General features: G+C 44.6%; 2 protein-coding genes across 9 annotated transcripts in view; both read right to left on the minus strand.

Moving 5' to 3' along the window:
* NHEJ1 (non-homologous end joining factor 1) overlaps positions 1–18,607 on the minus strand; it is a 121,322-nt gene extending 102,715 nt beyond the window's left edge. Inside the window, exons 1-4 of one of the 6 annotated variants that reach the window (XM_069104460.1) lie at positions 18,604–18,607; positions 14,404–14,436; positions 12,399–12,578; positions 10,058–10,270 (exon numbers count right to left, since the gene is read on the minus strand). In XM_069104460.1, the coding sequence (XP_068960561.1) occupies positions 10,058–10,270; positions 12,399–12,578 (393 nt within the window). In that variant the 5' untranslated portion in view covers positions 14,404–14,436; positions 18,604–18,607. The other 5 variants (XM_069104462.1, XM_069104461.1, XM_069104463.1 and 2 more) reach the window with 5 other exon arrangements.
* On the minus strand, positions 14,802–22,401 carry SLC23A3 (solute carrier family 23 member 3). Of its 3 annotated transcripts, none has more exons than XM_069104456.1 (12): positions 22,098–22,401; positions 21,276–21,513; positions 20,985–21,142; positions 20,738–20,835; positions 20,431–20,504; positions 19,997–20,178; positions 19,474–19,594; positions 19,224–19,338; positions 18,360–18,613; positions 18,140–18,245; positions 16,102–16,266; positions 14,802–15,268 (listed from the first exon to the last, which is right to left on the minus strand). In XM_069104456.1, exons 1-12 carry the CDS (start codon positions 22,103–22,105, stop codon positions 14,811–14,813), a joined length of 1,977 nt encoding a protein of 658 aa, XP_068960557.1. In that variant the 5' UTR covers positions 22,106–22,401; the 3' UTR covers positions 14,802–14,810. The 3 variants fall into 3 exon arrangements, with proteins under 3 accessions (XP_068960557.1, XP_068960555.1, XP_068960554.1); XM_069104454.1 differs by lacking the exon at positions 22,098–22,401 and having other exon boundaries at positions 14,802–15,076; positions 15,173–15,268; positions 21,276–22,091; XM_069104453.1 differs by lacking the exon at positions 22,098–22,401 and having other exon boundaries at positions 21,276–22,091.
* Between the last annotated feature and the right edge of the window lie 76 nt (positions 22,402–22,477).

The raw sequence follows: 22,477 nt of genomic DNA on the forward strand, positions 1-22,477 counted from the left end.
TCTCTCTCTCTCTCTCTCTCTCTCTCTCTCTCTCTCTCTCTCTCTCTCTGATCCAAGGCAACACTTTAAGACAATACATTGAGAAAAAGGTGTCAGTCTCCACTGGCAAAGGAAGTTCTGCACTTGCAGCTTCCTATATAAAAAAAAATCACAGATTTGGTTTTTAAAAAATTAATAAGCTAGAGAGCTCTATAAGAAAAAAAAAGGTATTTAACAGGTCCACCATAGAAGAGTCTATGTATATTTCATTGTCACTCACAAGGAGGAACAAATTGTTGGAATGGAAATGCTGGGATTCTTGGAGAAGTGACTATTCCCTATTAGAGTTTATAATATGAAGGAGAGAAAGCCAGGTATGGAATAACATTGATTCTAGATATGGGGAGAGCACATTTCAAAAGGTTAAGAGGAAGTATGGGTAGGATTCCAAGAACTAACCACAGTCCAGGAAAGATGGGAAGATCTTATATTCTAAAGATAAAAAGAGAAACAATTCCAATGAGAAGGGGGAAAAAAAGAGCTGTCTGAAGAGGCCAACATAAATACACAAAGAACTCATCGACCAACTTATAGTCTGTTAAAATATATAGAGAGAGGAACAAAAGGTGAATACCCAGGAGAGACAAGGCACTCTACAAATGTGGTCAAGACCCAGAGATTGCACTGCTAGGGAGATATTTCAAGGAAGTTAAAGATAGAAAAATATGTCCCATATCACAGCAGGGCTTTGTGGTAGTACAACTAGAAACAAAGTGCATGGCCATCAAATGGGAACTAGCTAACCAAATTATGATATAAAGACATGACAAAATCCTATAAACAGAAATACGAAGAATTCAGAGAAGTATGGGAAGAAGACTATGAACTAACCCAAAGTGAAGTCAGCAAAACCAGAAAAAACACAGACATACTGACTACCACAACAGAAATGGAAAAAATAACAACAGGAAGAAACTGAATACTGTGTAATTATAATGACCAAGCTAAGTCATGGAGAAGAGTTGGGAAAACGTACCTCCCTTCCCCTCTAAGGTATAGAATATTGCACATACTGTTAAAATATGACTTAAGAGTTGACTATTTTTGCTGAACTGTTTTATTCATCTTCCTTTTAAACATCTTTGTTCCCAGGGATAGACTTGCTGGGCAGGGGAGAGGGAGAGGAAGAGAGAGAGAGAGGAAGGAAGGGAGGAAGGGAGGGAGAGAGAGACAGAGACTGAGAGAGAGAGAGAGACAGAGAGAGAGAGAGAGAGAGAGAGAGAGAGAGAGAGAGAGAGAGAGAAGGAATAAATTCAGAACCAAAGATAATAAAAAAAAAGGTCAATAAAAATCAGATTAAAAATAATATTGCCAAGAGTGATAAAGCTCAAAATGAGCTGAGACTGTCAAGGAAAGCTCAGGGTAACAAAAAAGGGTTTCCTGACTCTGTCAGGGGAAGGAGGATTAAAGGGAAAGCCCCACCCCCACCAGGCCAGACAAGACAGGGAGAAGGGAAAAGGACTCAACTCTTATTTCCCTTCTGTTTTCTCTTCTGCCAAAGGAGAAGAACCTTTGGTCTAGAAAGAGCAAAAAAATGACTAACAGGGAGTTGACACCCAAAACAAATAAAGATATAAGAAGGGTGAACCTGGGTGTCCTGGATGAATGTAAGTCATCTAATCCAGATGAATAACACCCTTGGATATGGAAAGTGGGGGATGTGTTTGCTAAGCTACTGCCAGTAATATGTGAAACAGAACTGAGGGAGAGAGGGAGGGAGGGAGGGAGGGAGGGAGGGAAGGAAGGAAGGAAGGAAGGAAGGAAGGAAGGAAGGAAGGAAGGAAGGAAGGAAGGAAGGAAGGAAGGAAGGAAGGAAGGAAGGAAGGAAGGAAGGAAGGAAAAAAGAAAGGAAAGGAGAGAGAAAGGAAGAAAGAAAAAGAAAGAAAAAGAAAGAAAGAGAGAGAGAGAAAGAGAGGAATGAAGGAACAAGGGAACGAAGGAAGGGAGAAAATGAAGAACAGGAGAATTACAACAGTACCATACCAGAGAAAAAGGAATGTCCCATTTAAGAAAAAAAACCTGAAACATGACACGCAAACTATAGGCCAATGAATTTGACTTTAACTTGTGGCAAAATTCTTTAAGATTATGTTAAATTATTTTTAAAATATAGTTAATGAACATCTGAAAAAGGAAGAAATAATCAGAGAAAAATCAATATAGCTTCAACGAGACTAAGTCATACCAGACTAACTTTATTAACTTTTTTGACAGTGTTAATAAACTGGTAGAACAATCCTACAATCTGCTTGGATTTTAGCATGTCTTATAATAAAGTTGTTTTGGAAAAATGGAGAGATGAGGGCTAGACAACAATATAATAAAACAGATTTGGAACTGGCTAAATGGACAAATTTAAAAAGTCATCATTCATGGTTCAATGTGAACTAGGAAAGGTCTCCATTCAAATAATCGCAGTACCTATTCAACTTTGAAAGACATATGCCTAGGGCAGCTAGGTGGTGCAGTGAATAGAGCACCCGCCCTGGAGTCAAGAGGACCTGAGTTCAAATCTGCCCTCAGACACTTAACACAAAACTAGCTGTGTGACCTTGGGCAAGTCACTTAACCTTAATTGCCCTCCCTTCCCCCCTCCAAAAAGCAAAAAGGAAAATCTAAAAAAAAAAAAGTTGATGATCAACCATGATACAAGAAAACAGAAGATGAAACACACTACCTATTTCCTGATGGACAGGTGCTAGCTTCAACATGCAGAATGAGAATGAGGTTTCTGAACACGACTAATATAGAAATTTGACTATGCAAGTTTGTTACAAGAATTTTGTTTTTCTTTTCTTTTTTTCCAGTGCAGCAGAGTGCATGGAAAAGAAAGCAAATGCTTAATTGAAAAAAAAAAATGTAATTGAAAAAACAAGTACCTGTTCATGTTCTTGTGCTGTTTAGTATTTTTATCAATGATTTAGATAAAAGCATAGCTAGCATTATCAAATCTGCAGACTGGATATGTACATCCTAATGACAGAATCAGGATCCAAAAACATAGAACATTAGGCTAAATTTAATAAGATAAAAATTAATAGGAAAAAATGTCATGTCTTACATTTGAATTCAAAAAAATCAACCTCATAAGTATGATAGGAAGGAGATATGTTTTAGATAGCAGTTTGTCTGAAAAAGACCTGAGGCTAACAGTAAAATACAAACCCCCTTATGAATAGAGTTCAGTATGTCAGCCAAAAACATTAATGTGATTTTGGCCTGAATTAAGAAAAAAATAATTTCAGGAATAAGAGGTGAAAATCCTACTGTGTTAGGCTCCAATAAAGCCATATTTGGAGTATACTGTGTTTGGTTCTAGGCAGCAAAATTTTAGGAAGAACATTGGGATCCCTGAGAGGTCGCCTGATCCTGTAGTGTTTGAGTTGAAAGAGCAGTCGAGAGGCTTATATGAGGAAAAGCCCATTATTTGAATGTATACTGATCCATAGCATTTAATGGTGCTGAGGCAGCATTCTAGGGGAGGCAGGAGACACTTAGCTGTGTCACTGTACAGAAAAACCTAGATGTCATAAGCTAGTTCAGAGAGCTGGTGTTTGGGGTATGAGGATAGGACCTATATTAGGCACAGTTAAGTTATACCAGTCATGAGGGAGCTTTGATCAGTCAGAGGATTAGTCCCTCCAAGGCATGGGGAATGTCCACAGAAAGACAATCAAATTGGAGAAGGTGCTCAAGGCCACATCAAACGAGGATTGGTCAAAGAAACTGGGGGTGTTTAGCCTAGAGAAGATTTAGGGGGAACATGTTAACTATCCTGAAGCATCTTTGTTGTTATTCAGTTATTTTCAGTCATGTTTGATTCTTCACGAGCCCATTTGAGGTTTTCTTGGCAAAGATACTGAGTTGCCATTTCCTTCTCCAGTTCAGAGGAAACCAAGGAAAATGGGGTGAAGTGACTTGCCCAAGGTCATACAACTAGTAAGTATCTGAAGCCAGATTTGAACTCAAGAAGATGAGACTTCTTGACTCTGTCCACTGTGCAACTTAGCTGTTCACGAAGGACCTAAGTATTGTCTAATGAAAGTGAGGTTAGATTATTCTGTTTGGCCCCAGAGGCAAGAGTGATGGGCAATAGGAAGAATTTGCAGAGACAAATTGAAGTTTGATGTTAGGAAAAACTTCCTAAAAAATAATTGTAGTTATCTAAAATTTGGGCAGCCTCCTGAGGAAGCAGATTCTTTCTTACTGAGGTCTTCAAGCAAAGACTAGGTGAGGACTTGTCAGATATTTAGCAGAAGGGATTTTTTTTTCAGATATGAAGTGAACTAGATTGGATTGTTAGCTGTCATCTACAAAGAGATGGGAACTTTAAAACAGGAAGGTAGCTTAAAATTCTTAATGTAAAAGCACAGAATAAGAGAAAGGAGACTAAGCAGTCCAAACAAAATGATGAGAAATAAGCACAGAATGAGAGGAAAGATGTAGAAAAATATAAAAAGGTAAACCATAAAAGTCTAGCAGGAGACATCAAAAAGTGGAGAGAATGCTGAACTCCTAAGTCTAGAAGGTGTGAGATCAAAGACCATCTCGGAACCTTCTCCTTCTCGATTCACTGTGGGACCACAAACAAGTCATTTTAACCCTTCTTTTCCCTTTCCCATAAAATAAAGGTAGTAATAACTGAGTCAAAGTGACTTGTCTGAGTCAAAGGGCTGCACTAGAGAACCTAAAGGGCCATATATGGTTTTGAGGTCTCAGGTTCCCCACCCCTGCCTTGGAGAGACTAATCCTGCGACTGACCAAAGCTTTCCCATGACTGGTATAACTTAACTGTGCCTAATACAGGTCCTATCCTCATACCCCAAACACCAGTTCTCTGAACTAGCTTATGACATCTAGGTTCTTCTATACAGTGACACAGCTAAGTGTTTCCTGGTTCCCCTACAGACCTGCCCCAGCACTATTAAATGCTATGGATCAGTACACATTCAAATAACAGCGTTTTCTTCATATAAGTCTCCCCACTGCTCTCTCAGCTCAAACACTACAGGGTCAGGCGACCATTCAGAGAGTCCCCTCTGCAGTCTCACTCATTCTTCATGGACCATGTCGTCCATGAAAGGACAACTGCTTTACTCAACTTCCAGCAACAGAATGAACTAGTGGAGTCCCTAAGGTGTAGAATTACTGAGCAAACAGTGCCCCCTGGTGTCATCTATGAAAAAAACTACAGAAACTGACCAGAAAAGGAACATTTTAGATCTGCTACAGGATTGGAAATTTCCGAAATTACAGTCTTTCCTGGGTCATAAACCAATTCATAGCTGACACTACATATGTTCTGTTTCTTCTCCCCTAACAATTCCAAAAGGAGGTAGTGTAGAGTAGTGGACAGAGTGACCCTCAGAGTCAGGAAAATGTTGTTTCCAGTCCTACCTCTGACACATACTACATGACCTGGGCAAGTCACAGCCTCTCACTGCTTCAGAAAACTCTCTGAAGTCTGTAAGTTATAAAGGAGATGCTGTCCTGCAGTGGTACAAGGAGTTTCCTCACTGGGAGGTTCCAGCACCAATGAAAGAACAAGACCAGTCCAAAGAAAATTCCAAGCCCTTACAATGAAGAAATGATCATGCTCTTACTGCAATGGAAAACTGTAAAGTATTAACCAGAACTAGTATACTTGGAGGAAATCCATGCTTAATAGAGAAGTAATCTTTAAAAAGTTGAGGAAAGCACTGCAATGCAACTCACGGAGAGACTCAGGGCTCTTGCATTTTGCTAATGATCTTATCTACAGAAAACACTCTGGTTGGAGGGGATGCCCACCAATTGGGGAATGGCTGAATAAACTGTAGTATGTGAATGTAATGGAATACTATTGTTCCATAAGAAATGATGAGCAGGCAGATTTCAGAAAAACCTAGAAAGAATTGCATGAACTGATACTGAGTGAAGTGAGCAGAACCAAGAAAACATTGTACACACTAACAGTAACATTGTATGACGATCAGCTATGATAAACTTAGCTCTTCTCAGAAATATAATGATCTAAAACAATTCCAAAAGACTCATGATGGAAAATGCTACTCACATCCAAATAAAGAACTATGGAATCTGAATGTGGACTGAAGCATACTATTTACTTTTTTTGTTTGTTTTTGCTTTCTCATTATTTTTCCCTTTTGTCCTGATTCTTCTTTGACAACATGACTAATGTGGAAATGTGTTTAATATGATTGTACATGTATAGCCTATATTGGATTGCTTGCCATCTTGGGGAGAGGGAAGGGAAAGAGAAGGGAGAAATAAATTTGGAACTCAAAATCTTATAAAAGTGAATGCTGAAAACTAAAAAATAATTTAAAAAAAAGAGAGAAAAGAAAAAAAAAGAAAATACCCTAGGAGATGTGGACAAGAGTAGCACAGCATGAGCAGGCATGGATGAGTTGTTGCATTACTAGAGAGAATACAGACATTAATGAATTTACAGATTCAGCAGAGAACATGACCCTAGCATCTAGTACTGTTTGTGCTTCATTCTCAAAGAGGACTATGATATCAGGGAGGTGATGCCATGACATGCAACTGAATTGGATTTAACTGAGGGAGGACTGTGCAAAGTCACCAGCCTCACTTTCTACTCAGGAATCATCTGAGTCCAGTGGCCAGATATAGCTAGGATGACTACAGATGTACCAGGATGCAGTGGAGATCCTTGGCCTTTTCAAGCTAAAGTCCTTAACAGATCTCAGTTTGACTGAGGCAAAGGCTATTCCATGATTAAAGCTTAATAAGCATAGCATCTTGCATACAGAAAGTGCTTAGGATAAATGCTGAGTGAAGGAGATCTATATTATTAATTATAAACATCTGTAGGGATTTTTATAGGAAGATGTCATAAAGAGTAATATTTAGAGAAATGCAAAAAACATGGGTACAAATTAAAATATTTTCCTGATCATAGTTTAACTGCAGTTATTCAGTACTTTAAAAAAAAAAAAGATAACTCAGGGATAATCACAGATAAAAGTAATGCCCCAGAAAGATGATCAAGAGAGCATCAAGAATTGCCACAGCCAGAGGCAGCTAGGTGGTGCAGTGAATAGAGCATCAGCCCTGGAGTCAGGAGAACCTGAGTTCAAATTCAGCCTCAGACACTTAACACTTACTAGCTGCGTGGCCTTGGGCAAGTTACTTAACCCCAATTGCCCTGCCTTCCACTCTCCAAAAAGCAAAAACAAAACAAAAAAAGAACTCACACACACACACACACACACACACACACACACACACACTTGCGTGTGCTTATGTGCAAAAAGAACTGCTAACCAAAATATCTGCATCATTAAAAAAAATCTTCACAAGAATGAGCTGCATGTGTATTAGGAGTCTTCACAATGAAAACACAAGAAGAGAACAGGCAAGCTTTCCCCGACAACAGTCCAGTGCCTCCCCCTTTACAGTCACATCACTGGAAAGGGGAGAATAGAGGACGCCCTCTTCTCACTGCTTTTTAACTATTCTCTGACAATGCTAGATGTCTTAAAGGCTCTCCCCCAATAAGGTGTCTCCTTTGCTTACTGAAAATCATGCAAGTTTCTTTGAAAGACCCAGTAGAATTAGCTCTGTGAATTCCTGTGCAATGTCAAGTGAAGCATAAAACAGAAGCATACGCTGGCCAAAATGTTCTGCGCTTTTAACGATGGATGTTGGGCACAAAGCAGAGATGGGACAGGGGAGGTGATGCAGAGAGTGAGACCCTCTGTGCTATCATGCTTGTTGATGACACAGAGCTGACCTTACAAGGCCTTCTCAATGAAATCCATGATTATTCAAAAGAAATGGACTGATAATTCATGCAGGAAAACTCAATGTCCTAAAAATGCCTACTGGCCCAATGATGGCATGCAGGTGGACAGTCATCCAATCCAGTGAATTTTTGTTGATCAGTCGTGTCCAACTCTCTGTGACCCCATCTGGGTCTTTTTGGCAGAGACCCTGGAGTGTTTGCCATTTCCTTCTCCTGCTCATTTTACAAATGAGGAAATTGAGGCAAACAGACCCAAGGGATCTGAACTCATGAAGAGGAGTCTTCCTGACTCCAGGGCACCCACTGCACCACCTAGCTGCCTACCACTGAACTGCATCTATATATATATATATATATATATATGTGTGTGTGTATATATATATACATATATATATATATATATAATTTGAGTCCAGAGTTACATAAACACACACATATACATGATATTGCATATCATCTATGTATATTTGTGGTATGTAGTATATTTTCAATGATTACCTACTCTTTTTTTGGAGGGGGGAGGGCAGAGCAATTGGGGTTAAGTGACTTGCCCAAGATCACATGGCTAGTAAGTGTTAAGTGTCTAAGGTCACATTTGAACTCAGGTCCTCCTGACTCCAGGGCCAGTGCTCTATTCACTGCACCACCTAGCCATCCCAATTACCTACTCTCAAGACAAAATAGAAGGGCTAACACTGAGGAAATATAAGACTGGAAAAGGCAGCAGCCAGTGATGCGGCACAAACAAGTGATAAAAAACAAGTACCTCAACTTCTCTGATGAAAGAAAGGGGAAAAGCATTTCTCAAGCACCCCCACAATGTACCAGGCACTGTAATAAGTGCTTTATAATTATCTCAATGTAATTTTCACAACAACCCTGCAGTTATATTCCCATTTTACAACTGAAGAAACTGAGGAAGACAGAGGTCTAAGTGACTTGGCCAGGGTCACACAGCTAGTAAGTGTCTGAGACTGGATTTGAGCTCATGTTTTCCTGACTCCAGATCTCCATCTACTGTACCACATGGCTGCCTCTGATATAGAAATATAAAAAGACCTAAGGAAGGCCTCCAGGACACTGGGCAGACAGTTTGTGGAAAATTAGTGAAACAATACAGATAAGAAGGACACGGGATGAAAATTCACAGATGGTAATCTGTACCAGTGAAAGGGCTGTGCACATCAGTGAGGTCACCACTCACTGAAGGATAAGAAAGTGGTGCAGGGGCCAGAGTGCTGGGCTTGAAATCTAGCCTCAAACATTCACTAGCTTTGTGCCCTCTCTTCCAGCATCCCGACTATTCAGCCTCAGTTTCCCCATCTGTGGAATAACCTACCTCTCAGGGTTATTGTGAGGAGGATCAAATGAGTCAACATGTGGCATGGGCTTTGTGAACCTTAAAAAGCTGTAGAAATGCGAGCTATCAATCTAACTCAAATCCCCTTTGGTGGGAAAGAACTGCTGGCCAAGAATCAAGTCTCTCTCATATACCTATGTGTGTTTAGGGGCATTTAGAGCAGCCTGTATGCCTTTTTTTCAAAACTGATGTGATCATGAATCAAAAGAAAAGTCCAGAACCATGGAGAAATTTAACCAACTTGACCTGCCTCAAAAGCTTGTCAGAATTCACCAAAAGTGGGAGCCTGCTGAAGAGCTACAGACAGCCAGTCAGTTGACCAAGTGACAAGTCTCTCCTAAAGTCAACTCTATGAATCTAATGGAAACATTTCTGCACAAACTAGACTATGGAAACCAGTGTGTATAAGTGCTTTTGATACATTTTTAGGATCTCCCTCCATTTGGGGGCTCTGAATGAAAAATTGCATTTTGCCCCAAAAGCAGCAAGCTTAGCAATATCCACATAGTCCAAAAATAAAATCCTCATGTTTGGTGTACATTTTGCTATGAAGTTGAATCTTATATAATATATGTAGTTCATAAGAGTATTTATGAGAAAGAATTGTTTTATCCATTTGTACCTAAGTATTCTTCCATAAAATTGGATTTGGGGTAGCAAATGTATAATAATTTATAAGCTATCTTCTACAATAAAGTGACTCTGTTGAGTTAAAAAAAAAATCAAGTCTGCCTCTCACCTACCCAGAACTTCTAAGGAAAACAGTTTTAGAGAGGTAGAGGAACAATATTTCTGATGTTTTTTTCACTATAAAAAAGTCCCTTCCTCCAACAAGGGAGGAATTCAGTAGATTAAAGAAGGCCTAGTTTCCATTCCTCACTCACCAGGGAAGGGCTGGCCAAGGCACATTGGAAGTTCCAGTGAAAGGGTAGGCCAGAGATCTCACTCCGAATGCGCAGTGTCAGTCCCTGTGGCACATGCTCCCAAGAGAAAGTAGCCCCTTTGGGAGCAGCTGAACGTTCCAACAAGGTGCACATGAGGTCTCTCAAGTGGGAGAGGAAGGCAGAAGGAGTTGCAGTCAGTCGTTTATTCAGTTCCTGTAAATACCAGAAGAGATGCAGAGATTGTGGAATGTTCTTCAGGAACAGAACAGAACGGCCTGAGCCAATGCTCCAAACCCAATAAGGTGACCACTCATTCTTATGTGACTGGCCTTATGTGAGGGGGCCATTTTTAATGGCTCTTCACCCATTAACTTCACCATTTCTTAGCCCCTTTCACTGCAGCTTCTGATCCCACCACTGGGGAATCAGCCTGCAGCTAACCAAAACTGCTCTCTTAAAAGCTATCAGTGACCTCAACTACAATGATCTGATAGGTTTTTGTCAATTCTCACCCTCCTTGACTTCTGCAGTATTATACTGCTGACCATGCCCTGCTCTTGGACATTCACCACTCCCTTAGTTTCCATGACTCTCCTCTACCTAGCTGAATGATTCTTCCTAGTCTCCCTTACTGAATCATCTGCTATCTCTGACTCCTCTAAATATGGGTGTTTCCCAAGGATCAGTCTTAGATCTCCTAATCCAATGGGTTCAATTATCATCTATGCAGATGACTCCAAAATCTATGTATCCAACTCTGAAATGCAGTCCTAGATCATTAAACTGTCTGCTAGCCCCTTCCATGATTTCGACATCATTTCAAGTCTGACATGTCTGAAACAGCCCACTTCATCTTCCTTCCTAAAACGTTCCCCAATTTTGAACTTTCATAATTGTGCTGAGGGCACCTCGTAGGCCCCCACAATCGTAATCTGTCATCCTTGACTCCTCTTTCCCTCTCACCTGATGGCCAATATATCACTAAATCCTATCAATCCTACCTGCAAAACATCTTACATCTGCCTGTCCCCTTCTCTCCATTCACAAGCCTGTTCCTCATCACCTCCCACCTAGACTATTACCATAGCACCCTAAGTGGGGCCTCTGTCTCTACCTCTAAGCCATATCCCACACAGCTTCCAGAATATTCCTAAAGCACAGTTCTGATCTCCTCCAAAATCTTCAGTGCCTCTGTAAAACACTCTCTAGGGTAAAATACAAACTGACTTTTCAGATCCTCCACAATTGCTAGGTAGGTTCCGGCATGAACTTTTGACTTTATTTAACATTAAAACTTCTTCCAGAACCTCACCAAGAGACAGAACGTTCTCCTCCTTTTCAGAATCTTTATCATCCTTTAAGACTTACACTAGATGCTAACTACTCCAGAAAGCTGTCCATCTTCCCAGCTGTTAGACTACTCTTTTCTCCTCAAATTCTACTGGAGGATGGGGGAAATAAAGTATGAATAATTAAATGCCCATGTTCTATCTTCTCAGAGGAAAGAAGTTCATTGAGAATACAGTGCCTTGCATACAATAACACTCAATAAATGTTTATTGAATTGAAAACATCATTATTGACTGGGGAGAACAGAGAAGCTGTCATGGGGAGGTGGCATTTCAGCTGTGCTTTAAGGGACAGGTAGGCAATTTTACAAATAGGAGAAGGAAAGGGATGACATTTCGGGCATGAGGAACATTATAAGCAAATCTAAAGAGGCAGAAAAGTTCAAGGAGATCCCATAAACATAGATTTGGAGATTTAAGGGACCTCATGGGCCACATAATTCAAATCTACATTTTAAAGATGAGGAAACTGAAGCCCAGAGAGTGTGATTTGCCCAAGGTCACATGCATGGCAGAAGACAAAGCTGGGATTCAAACCTTGATCCTAAAGCCCAATTTGGCAGGCATACAATATATAGGAAAGTAAGTAGTATGAGACACGACTGCAAAGGCAGAGTGGCACCAGGATATATAGAGCCTTTAAAACCAAGCAAAAGAATTTAACACTGAATTACTACAAAAACCACAGAATCACAGAATTTCAGTGACAGAAGAGACTCCTGCACTGAGGTGGTCCAATCGTTCCATTTTCTAGATGAGGAAGCAGAGGCTCAAAGAGGTTAAATAATTTGTTCAAAGTGACAAAGCTAGTTAGCAGGAGAGTAAGGACCAAACCCCAAATGTCTTGGTTTCCAGTGCAGGGTTAATTCTATTATGTTCCATTAACTCTTCAATTCTCCTTAGCAATCCAAAAGTAGATGAACCAATTTGTGGATATACCCTCTTGGGCTTTACTAGGTGGAGAACAAACTATTCCTCTCACTCCCATTTACCTTGGCTCGCTGGCTAACCACACTCGTGTCGACTTGCTCATGCCACACGTGTTGGAGGTCAGAAAGAAGAAGGGCATAGCCCTTGCTCGTGGTGATATAGGCTTTGGCCAGAAGTGAGTCCTCTGAGAGCTGCAGCCATGCCCACGGCTGGATCAACAGACCATGTTCCAGTTCTTCCATCTGCAAGAGAAAATTCATTCACCCAGCTTTGCACTGGGAAGGGCAATAACCAGGTATTTCTACCCCTGCTGACATAATAGCCAAACCTCTTCCCCAATAAAAAAAAAAAAAAAGACAAAGTATCCATTTATTTCCTACAGAGCTATTACTCACATTAAACAGATTTAAGAATAAACAAGCTCGGGGCGGCCAGGTAGCACAGCGAGTAAGAGCACCAGCTCCAGTGTTGGGATGACCCGGGATCAAATCCGGGCTCAGACACTTAGCACCCACCCAGAAACACCTGGCCGTGTAACCTTGAGCAAGTTACTTAACCTCAATTGCTTAGGGGCGGCCAGGTGGCTCAGCGAGTAAGAGCACCTGCTCCAGTGTTGGGATGACCTGGAGACCAAATCCTGGGCTCAGACACTCAGCACCGCACCCAGAAATAACTGGCCGTGTAACCTTGAGCAAGTTACACAGCCCCATTGGAGGTACTGATTCAGCCCCATCTTTTCTCCCATGCTTCCCGCCCCCTCCCCCCCCACACCCACCCCCCAAGTAGAAGGCAGGGCAGGGGCTGTTTCATCTTTGGTTTTGTCCTCCTAGCACTTAGCATACAGCCCGGCTTAAGTCTGTGGAACCGAACCAAACCTTCGTGATTTCTTAGAGAACATCAAACAAACTGTCCATTTTGGGCCATGCTTCCCCCACCCTTGGCCCATGAATACCCTGCCTGCCTCAGAAGAGCCTGAATCTTTCTGCACCCGGTGCCCGTAATTATCACCACCATTCTTCATTGCCATTACTTGGAACAGAATGGACTTCGGCATAAGACCTTAGGGAATCTGGTGGAAGGACAACCACCACTGGCAAGACGAGGGCATCATTATTTCACGGTGCTCTGTATTTGCATAGACTGCGTGCTTTTTATACACGGGTCATTTCTATGCCCGCCTAAGCCCGGGAGAAGAGTGCACGGTTCGGTTCGCGTGTATTTGCTTTTCCAGCTCAGAACATGACCGAATCTCGAGAACTTCAGCGGGGGGTGGCCCGGGGCCGGCAGGGGTCTCGAAGCGGGGTGGGGGTCTAGAGCGGGGAAAGGGCGCCGGGAAAGCCGGGTCGGGAGGTGCTGTTTAAGTCTCCCCGGCACTGGGCCGCGGTGCGGATGATCAAGCTGCCCTCTCCGAGCCTCGGGTTCTTCGTCCTGCAGGAGGAGGTGGGCCAGCTCTGGGGGCCTAGAGAGCTCGGACACCTGCGGGAAGACAGATGTCGGGGCTCGGGGGACCGCGCGGCGCCAGCCAGCCTCCGGCCCCGCCTCGGATCTACTAAGATCCTGGGGAGGCTCCTCGTGGCTCGCCTAGTCCGGCTCCGTCGGGTCACAGCTGGGAAGGAACTAAGCCCTCCCGGCATCTCAGCTGGCTCAGGCGGCGCAGGTGGACGCAGCCCGTGTCCCGCACGGGAGCTCCTCCCCTTGGGCTACCGCCAGGGGGCAGCCCGGCCCAGCGACACTGCCTGGTCCACTCTCTCCCAGGAGCTCGAGACTGCGCGGCGGATCCTCTAGCTCGAACTGGACGCGTGCGCAGCCTGGAGTCCAAGCCGAGGACCAGGCCCGCCCCCGTCCGGCTCCTTTGGGGAGCTTCGCGCATGTGCGCACCGCCCTAGCCCCGCCCCACCCCCATCTGGTACCTTCAGATCGCGCTCCTTCTCACTTTTGCCCGGGACAAAAGCCTCGTCTCCACCTACCCTACCCCCTACCACACGCAACTTAAGACCCCCACGTCACGCGCCCCCAGTCCAAGTCCCCCGCTTTTCTCTCTTCCCACTCTTGCTTTTCCTTTCCTACCGTGACGTCATTGCCGCCGGCCTTCCCTGCCCTGCGCGCGCACCCAGAGGAGGGGACGGAACCGCTCCTAGTGGGCGTGGCCCTAAACGCCCCTCCCGGGTGGGGCGGAACCTCTCTCTATAACCCCGTCCCCACCCTGGGGCTATGGGAGCTAGAAAAGGGGCGGTAAGAGGCTACCTTGGACAGAACTGAGGAGTCTCCAAACCAGCTCAGGGAGTTTAGGTGAAATTTATTCGTCTTGGGGCGACGGCGGGGGAGACCCTCCTCACCCTGCACCAGCCCGTCCACTCCGGGGGCGGCTCCACGACTCGGGAGATGCCGGAAGGAGAAGCCAAAGTGGGGGTGGTGGTCCCTCCCTTCCTAACGAGGACTTCCAGGGGCAGCCCTGGTCAGGTGGGGAGGGGTGGTCAATCAGCCCTGGCCGCAGCAGGGCTGGGGCGGAGATCCTCGGAGCCGGGCAGCAGGTCCGCAGTTTCTCTTGGCTCTAAACGCCCTGGCTCCTCCCCACGCCCAGTGACCTCGCGTGGGGCACAGAGGCATCGTAGGGGCTGGGGGAGAAAGGAGGCGAGCTTCTGGAAGGGGGTGGGCAGCTCGTATTCCAGAGCATCCTTTCTGGGCTTCGCAGGGGTCTGGACCTCTTTGTGGTGGGGCAGGCCTCGCTCTAACCGAGTTCCTGAGAAGCCATTCATGGATAGGTCAGAAGAGCGAGTCACTGCTTCCCATGGAACGCCCTCCTTCCCCCGATGTCCCAGCTCCCACTTCTGCTCACCTGGGATGGTGTTCTCCAGGAGGAAACTCAAGAGGCCGGCCAGAAGCACAGGCTCGGCCAGAAAGGAACAAAGCAGCACGTCTGCTGGCCTCAAACCTAGGCAGTGGGGTAAAGCTGGAATGATAATCCCATAGGGCCAGACCTGATCACTAGACTTGGAATCATAAAACATCAAAGATGGAAACCACCATGCCTTAGAGAAGGGCAAAAGTCTCCAACTCAGAGTCCAGAGTTCTGCTCTTCCTACAGCCCTGATTACCTCTTCACCTTACTGTTTCTATACCTGTCAGAGGGGAATGATTCTTGCACTACCTACCTTCCTAAGGCTGCTGTGAAGTATTTTGTAAAAGATCAAGTGCTGTATAAATAGGAGCTCCCCTCTTTTTACAGATGAGGAAACTAAAGAGATGAACTGATTTGCCCAAGATCAGTTAGTGCCAAAAAGTCCAACCTTCTAGAGCAAGCATCCTCCTCTTCCATTCCTTCCATTCACCAATTCCATTACCTCTTACCATCCAGCACTTGAATCTCTCCTCAATACTTTCTACTTCTCGGCTCCCAGGACCTCAAAATATCAAACACACTCCAGACCACTGGATTCTCTTAATTCCAACTGCCCCCAACTTCCTCTCCTATGAAAGACCTGGTCTAAGGGCAGCTAGGTGGCACAGTGAATAGAACAGGGTCCCTGGAGTCAGGAGGACCTGAGTTCAAATCCAGCCTCAGACACCTAACACAAAAACTAGCCATGTGACCCTGGGCAAGTCACTTAACCCCAACTGCCCTCCAAAAAGCAAAAAAAGAAAAGAAAAGAAAGTCCTGGTTAGATTTGGACTGAAGCCTGGAGGAGAGACCTAAGGACTGGAGACTTAGGAGCCCTCCAGCCATCTCTACTTGAGAGCTCCTCCTCCCCTTCCTACTCATCCCACCTGTGTTGAGAACAGAAGCATCCTGAAGCCATCCAGGTAGCAGCAATGCCATGAAGATAGCAAAACCAACAATGAAGACATTACGTCCTGAGTCAATGTCCGTAAAGTAGAAGTAGGAAAAGCCAGTAGACAAAATGACTGCCTGGTTCACCCCCAGCACAGCACCTAGGAGGGGAATTCATTTCAACATTGTTCCAGGGACTAAGGATACAAAGATGAAATAAAAAAACATTCTTCCCTCAAGGAGGATACAATCTAACACTGGGGTATAAAGATGTATACAAATAACCACAATAAAATGCAAAATGTAAAAAGTGGAAAGGAAAAGTCTAAAAGTATGATGAGAAAGCTGAGGGGAAACTTCATTTCCAGCTGGTTTGTTGAGGAAGGCTTCATGGAGAAACTGACTACCTGAGGTTGGTTGGCCCTTAAGGAGAAAAATCATTTCAACACTTGGAGATGAGGAAGAGTTCATTCCAAGCATGGATGACAGCTGTTTGAGCAAAATAGAATCACCATCAAACACATTTACATAGCATTTAAAGTTTCACACAATGATCCTGTAAGGTAGGCAGTGAAGAGATGATCCTCATTTTAAAGGCAAGGAAACTAACTAAATGAAACATTTCTGAACAATGAAATGCTCTGTCCAGGAATATAAATCAAATTCTTACTCGGGTCCAGCACTCTTTCTACAATACAAATCATAATAGCATGCGATATCCCATGCCTTCCTATCTGGAATATGGAAGATATGAAGCAGAACAGCATGAGAGGAAGTTCGAGAGGAAAGCTGAGGCCAGATGAAGGAGGACTACCCTTGAATGCTAGAATAAAGGGATATCTGAGAGGCCAAAATACCACTATGACCAGAATGATGCATTAGGAAGATTCCATGGGGAATCCCGTGAAAGATGAAGAGGGGGATTGGGGAGGGAACAAAGGAAGGAAAACCAGTTACTAAATTTTTTCCATCACCTCCCCAGGTGGTAATGAGAGACTGAACCAGGGTAGTTTCAATGGGAATGAAAGGAGCCTCAGAGGATGGTGCCATCAACAGAAATAGAGGTAGCATGAGGACGGATGTCTAAGTTTTAAGGAGATAAATTTGAGATAATTTGAACTGTGGAGGTTTTCTTGCTGTTCCTCACAAAATTCCATCTCCACACCTTTGAATTCCTTCCTCACCTCCAAGTGTTAGAATCCCTCCTTTTCCTCTAAAGTCTAGCTCAAAGGTCAGCTCCTCCATGAAGCCTTTGTTAAGTGCTAACACTTTCTCTACCAAAAAAAAAAACAAACTAAATCAAACTCCCATTTTGTTTCTATTTGGCATATGTTGTCTCTTTTGACAGAACATAAGTTCTTTGAAGACAAGGATGTTTTTATCCATTGTGCCCAGGCCATACTAGAGCTATAATAAACACCTGCTGATAGATATCCAAGAGGATAGATCCAGCAGGCAGCTGTAAATACAGGGCTAGAGCTCAGGGCTGGAGATAGAAGATTTCAAAATCAGCCACACAGAGGTAATAATTAAAGCTATGACAGCAAATAAGACTGCTAAGGGAAATAGCATAAAGAAGGAACAACCAAGAATAAAATATACTTAAGGGGTAGAAGGAGGATAAAGAGTAAACAAGAGACCCAGGAGGAACAGTCAGAGAGTAGAACTGAGCATGCAATGTCAAAGAAGCCAAAGGAAGAGAAGATTGAGAAAAAAATGGGGGTTTTTCAGTAATAAATGCTAAAGAAAGGCCCAACAATAAGAGAACTGGGGGAGAGGCATTGGACTTGGCCAAGGATGTTGGGAAGGTGGTACATATCACAGTTCTGTATAGTAACAAGCTGTGTGCCACCTGCAGAGGAAGCTTGCTCAAGTCCCTGTACCAAGGGTAGCAAAATCACAGGACAAGTAGAAGTGTGAAGATTAATTCCCATCCCCTTGTATTGCTGACTCAACTAGAAAACTTGGATGAGGAATGGAAAACAATTTAAAATGGGTCAAGTAGACAAACTCACAGCAAGGATTTGTACTCACCATGAACTGGCAGTGGGATAGTGCTGAGGGCTTGTGCCAACCGTGGTGAGAGACCCAACCCTATACACAGTAGGCTGACTAGCCTTGCCACTCTATGAGACCCAGCCTAAATAGGAGGATAGAGGCTCAATTGCACAGCCAAAGCTGTTAGATCCATTTCCCTGTATCCCCTGCCCTCCTCAGGAAACCTCTGTTCATCTTCCAGCTCCAAGGTCTATACCTGGGTAAGGCTGGTTGTGCCCACATTGGGAAAGCTGGAGGCAATACCCAAAGGGCTCCCCAAGAGCCCAGCCAACAGGCTGCCCAGGCCCTCAAAAGCCAGGCCTCGATTGCAGGCATAGGAGGGGGGAGGACTCAGCTGCAGCAGCCGACCACACAATGCATAACAACACAAGGAGCTGGTAGAAGATGCCAATGCCATGGTAGTGCCGGCAGCCAGACCCCGGAGGGTCAACTTGGGCCAACCCCATGTACCTGGAAAGACATTGGGATAGCAAATCTGAGATGCCCAGCCTGGTCCTGTTTACTCCCTGCCTAGAGTCTTGGGAATCTACTTGTTCCAAAACAGCAAGTGAGGACTCTTATTTCCAGAACTGTCTTTTATCCTCATGTAACAAAAACTATTTTTCCCACAAGCACAAAGTCTTAAACACTGACACTAAAAGCTTGGGGGGAGACTCAGGCCTTAAGTCAGAAATGGAATACATCAAACATTGACTTCAGAGAAGCAAAACTACTACTTTCTGGGATTTCATCATCTCCAGAAATTATCATTCTACAAGATGAAATTGGCTCAGAACCTCCTATGTCCTCAGATCATTTCCCATCCCAGATTCATGACTGCATGATGACACCCTCTTCAGCTTCTTTTTATGTATTGTCTCCCCCGTTAGAGTATGAGCTCCTTGAAGGCAAGGGTTAATTTGTGCCTTTCTTAGTAGCCCCAGCAACTAGCCCAGTGCCTGGCACTTAATAAATGCTGATTGATCCCGATTCTGAAAACATTCATGTCTAAGTGAATGGATAGGGGACTAGATTGAGGGGGAAGAGGGGGGAGAGGTGGAAGTGGTCTGGGCAGTCATACCTGGGTGAGGCAGCCACAGCCATGGGGTGATTTCAGGGGCAGACAGCTTCCGTGGGGTGAAACTAAGACCCAATAAAGCAGAGAGGATCCAAACACAGATCACAGGGAGCAGCACCTGGATGAGACAAGACTGAGACAGGATAGAATCCCCAACCCCAGCTCACACCGTGCAGGAGCAGATGAAGCTGACAGGTGGCATGACTGAGGACACATTTCTGAGGAATCCCAATCACTGCTGGCCTCCACCTACCGAGAAGAGGCGGAAGACAGGGACATGGGTGTGAGCTGAAGGGACAGAAGTTCGCAGTGGGCAGAAAGGCAACAGGCAGGATCCCAGATGCTGAGAACATACAACTATAAGTAGGATAGACCTAAAGGAGAGAGACTCTTTAGCATCATGGAAGAAGGGAAGCCATCACAGTAAAGCACAGGGCATGGTATGGGAGAAAGGGTGATTGAATTTGTGTACTGTGAGAATTGGGTACCGTGAGGGAGTGGGGAATGTGAGAGAGGAGATACCACCGTAGGGGATTTACAGGGAATCTGAGCAATGCTGAAGTGGAATGGGCCATAGGGGAAGGGAAGAGAAGTAATGTTGTAGTAAGGCACTATCACTGGAAATGATTCATTGGAAATGGAATCAATTGTGGGGGTTCAAATAATGGGAAGCTTTGGCAAAATGTTTACTCAAATCCCTAGTGTTGCCCTTCCCCAGATCTTTACTGAAGCAAGGCAGCTCAGGCTTGTCCACACTGCTGCTGAGACTCACGTACAGCAATGCAAGGCCCCAATTTGCAGAACAGAACAATGCAACTTCCTTGTGAGCAGAAAGCCCTACCACAACCAGGCTGGGGGCAAGGACCAGAGGCCCGAAATGAAGGAACAATCGACCAGGCCTGCCCAACAATCCTAGAGTTCCCTGAAGGAGCCCAGACATCAGCACAGCACCTGACACCTGAATGGGGGTAGAAAGAAATAGGGTTGGGAAAAGGGAGGAAAATGGAAGCTACACCATGAATCTTGGAAAGGTAACCCCAGGGGTAGGTCCCAGAAACCTTAGTACTTCCCTCCCCTGGCCCTTTCCTCCTGAGACAGTCTCAGCGCCAGAAACCTTAGTAAAAAGAACAAGAAAAAAACCTATCTGTCCCTCCCTTGACTCCACATATGCTTTTATCCTTCCTACCCTTCAAAAAGAGAGAACACCCACCTCTCTGAGAGACTCATCCCAGCTTCCCAGGGTAGGGCAGCCTGTTCCCACACATGGACTCAGTGCATGGGAATCTGGGAAAGGATGGTAGAGGAAATTAATATAAGGACTTGAAAATCTGTGTAGATGGGGACCAATTGTTGCTGCCTGGAGTTGCCAACTAACAGTACCTAATCCAACCTCAGGATTCTCTATCCTCTGTCCCCCCTCCCCGCCCAACCTGACTCCCATATCAAACCCATCTTCAATTCTTCCACCTTGCAGAGGTTTTTGGATGACATTTCCCATGCCCTTGCCCAATGCTCACTGTTTCCAGGTGCCCAGGTAACTTGGTATGGTTTCTGGCTGGCCAACACCAAAGCAGGAATGAGAAATTCAAAGGATGGGGCTTGGACCAGAGGCAGCCTATATGCACAGTGGGCAGAAAAGGATAGTGTGCTGGCTTGAAAGGCTTACTGGGGGTTGGGGTAGGGTGGGGAGAAATCTCCCTCCCTAAAGGCACTGTGCCTACTAAACAAGATCTCTTCAATTTCCCCTCCCTGTTTCCCCTTCACCTGCTGCCCATCCAGGTTTGCATGGCAGTAGACAAACCACAAGAGAAGAGACTGGAAGCCAGGAGCTGGCCAGGGGGATAGGAAAGTTCTCCTGGTGGAAGACTATGAAGCAGGAGCAGGTGGGAGACACAGAGCAAAGAGGCCTGGACCAGAATGTGCTGCAGAAGGGGATGGGAGGGAGAAAGGACTCTCAAGTACCATTCCCTCAAGAAATTATGCTCTCCACCCCCCAGCCTCTATTTCCCAGATGTCTCTTTAGATACACAAAGCTCTGTCCAAGCCTCCTCCTACCTGTATAGCCAAGAGCCAGCTGAGGCCCCAGGACGGGGTTCCACAGAAGGAATCCCAGGCCTGGGGTGAGGGGCTTTGGGGAGCCAGTTGTGGAGTCAGAGAGAGGAGTGGGATGGGCTGGTGAATAGGGTGGTTCATCCTGCCAGCGCTCCACGTCTCAGTCCTATCTTCACTGCTCTGGTCCATGGTGGACGGCATCCGGTAGAAAGGGTTAGAATCAAGTGGCGTCAGCTGCCCGCTTTGGAGAGGGATTGGAGTGGCAATGAAGCAAAGCAAAGGGATGAGGGGAATGTACAGAAGCACAGTGGAACCTTCACCTTTGCCCAGCTCTGTAGCAAACTCCATCACCTATTAACTGAGGGATCTGGTTCTGCCAAGTCCCTGAGTCGCCTCCTAACCCCAGATCCTAATATCTTGGTCTTCTTCCCAAAGCCCTAGCCCCTCTAGGAGGAAAGTGTGGATGGCACACCATACATATCACTGATGCCAAAACTACTCACTCATTCCAGCTTTCCAAAACAGCCATTAATCACCCTCTAAACCACTGTAATACATAGGTATAGCAAAACTAATTACCTCACTGGCCTCATCAAAAAAATGTATGTCTCCTTTGGTACTCTAGGTCCATCACCTCTTTGTAAGGAGGTAAATACTATGTCATATCAGGCATCATGTGGAATTGTGGCTGGACACTATATTGACTGGAGTTCTTAAGTCTTTCGAAGTTATTTTTTATAATGTTGTTACTGTATAATACTTAGTTCTGCATACTTTCACTCTGTATTAGTTCACATGAATCTTTCCAGGTTTTTCTAAAATTACCTCCACATTTGTCAAGGAGCAATAGTATTCTATGGGGCAGCTAGGTGACTCAGTGGATAGACTGCTGGGCCTGGAGTCAGGGAGACTCATCTTCTTGAGTTGAAATCTGGGTCAAGCTCATTGTGAATGAGTGACAAACCTGCAACTAAGACAATAGTCAAAGGACATGGTTACAACCTTCCAGGCCTCAACTGAAAAAGAGAGAGATGGTGGACTGGGAATGGTGAATAAAAGAACAAGGGCCATTGGGATACAGGAATCATGGAATAATTTTGAAACTGGAACCAAAATCTATGAAAATAATTGGAGGCTTGGGAGAAATACACAGAGAAAAGGTCTGAGAAATGAAGGGGCTGAAAGACATGTTAATTACAGGTCTG

This window comes from Petaurus breviceps, unplaced genomic scaffold, assembly GCF_028583685.1.
Source record: "Petaurus breviceps papuanus isolate PSGF00001 unplaced genomic scaffold, PetGlider_PUasm1.0 688, whole genome shotgun sequence".
Taxonomy (NCBI): domain Eukaryota; kingdom Metazoa; phylum Chordata; class Mammalia; order Diprotodontia; family Petauridae; genus Petaurus; species Petaurus breviceps.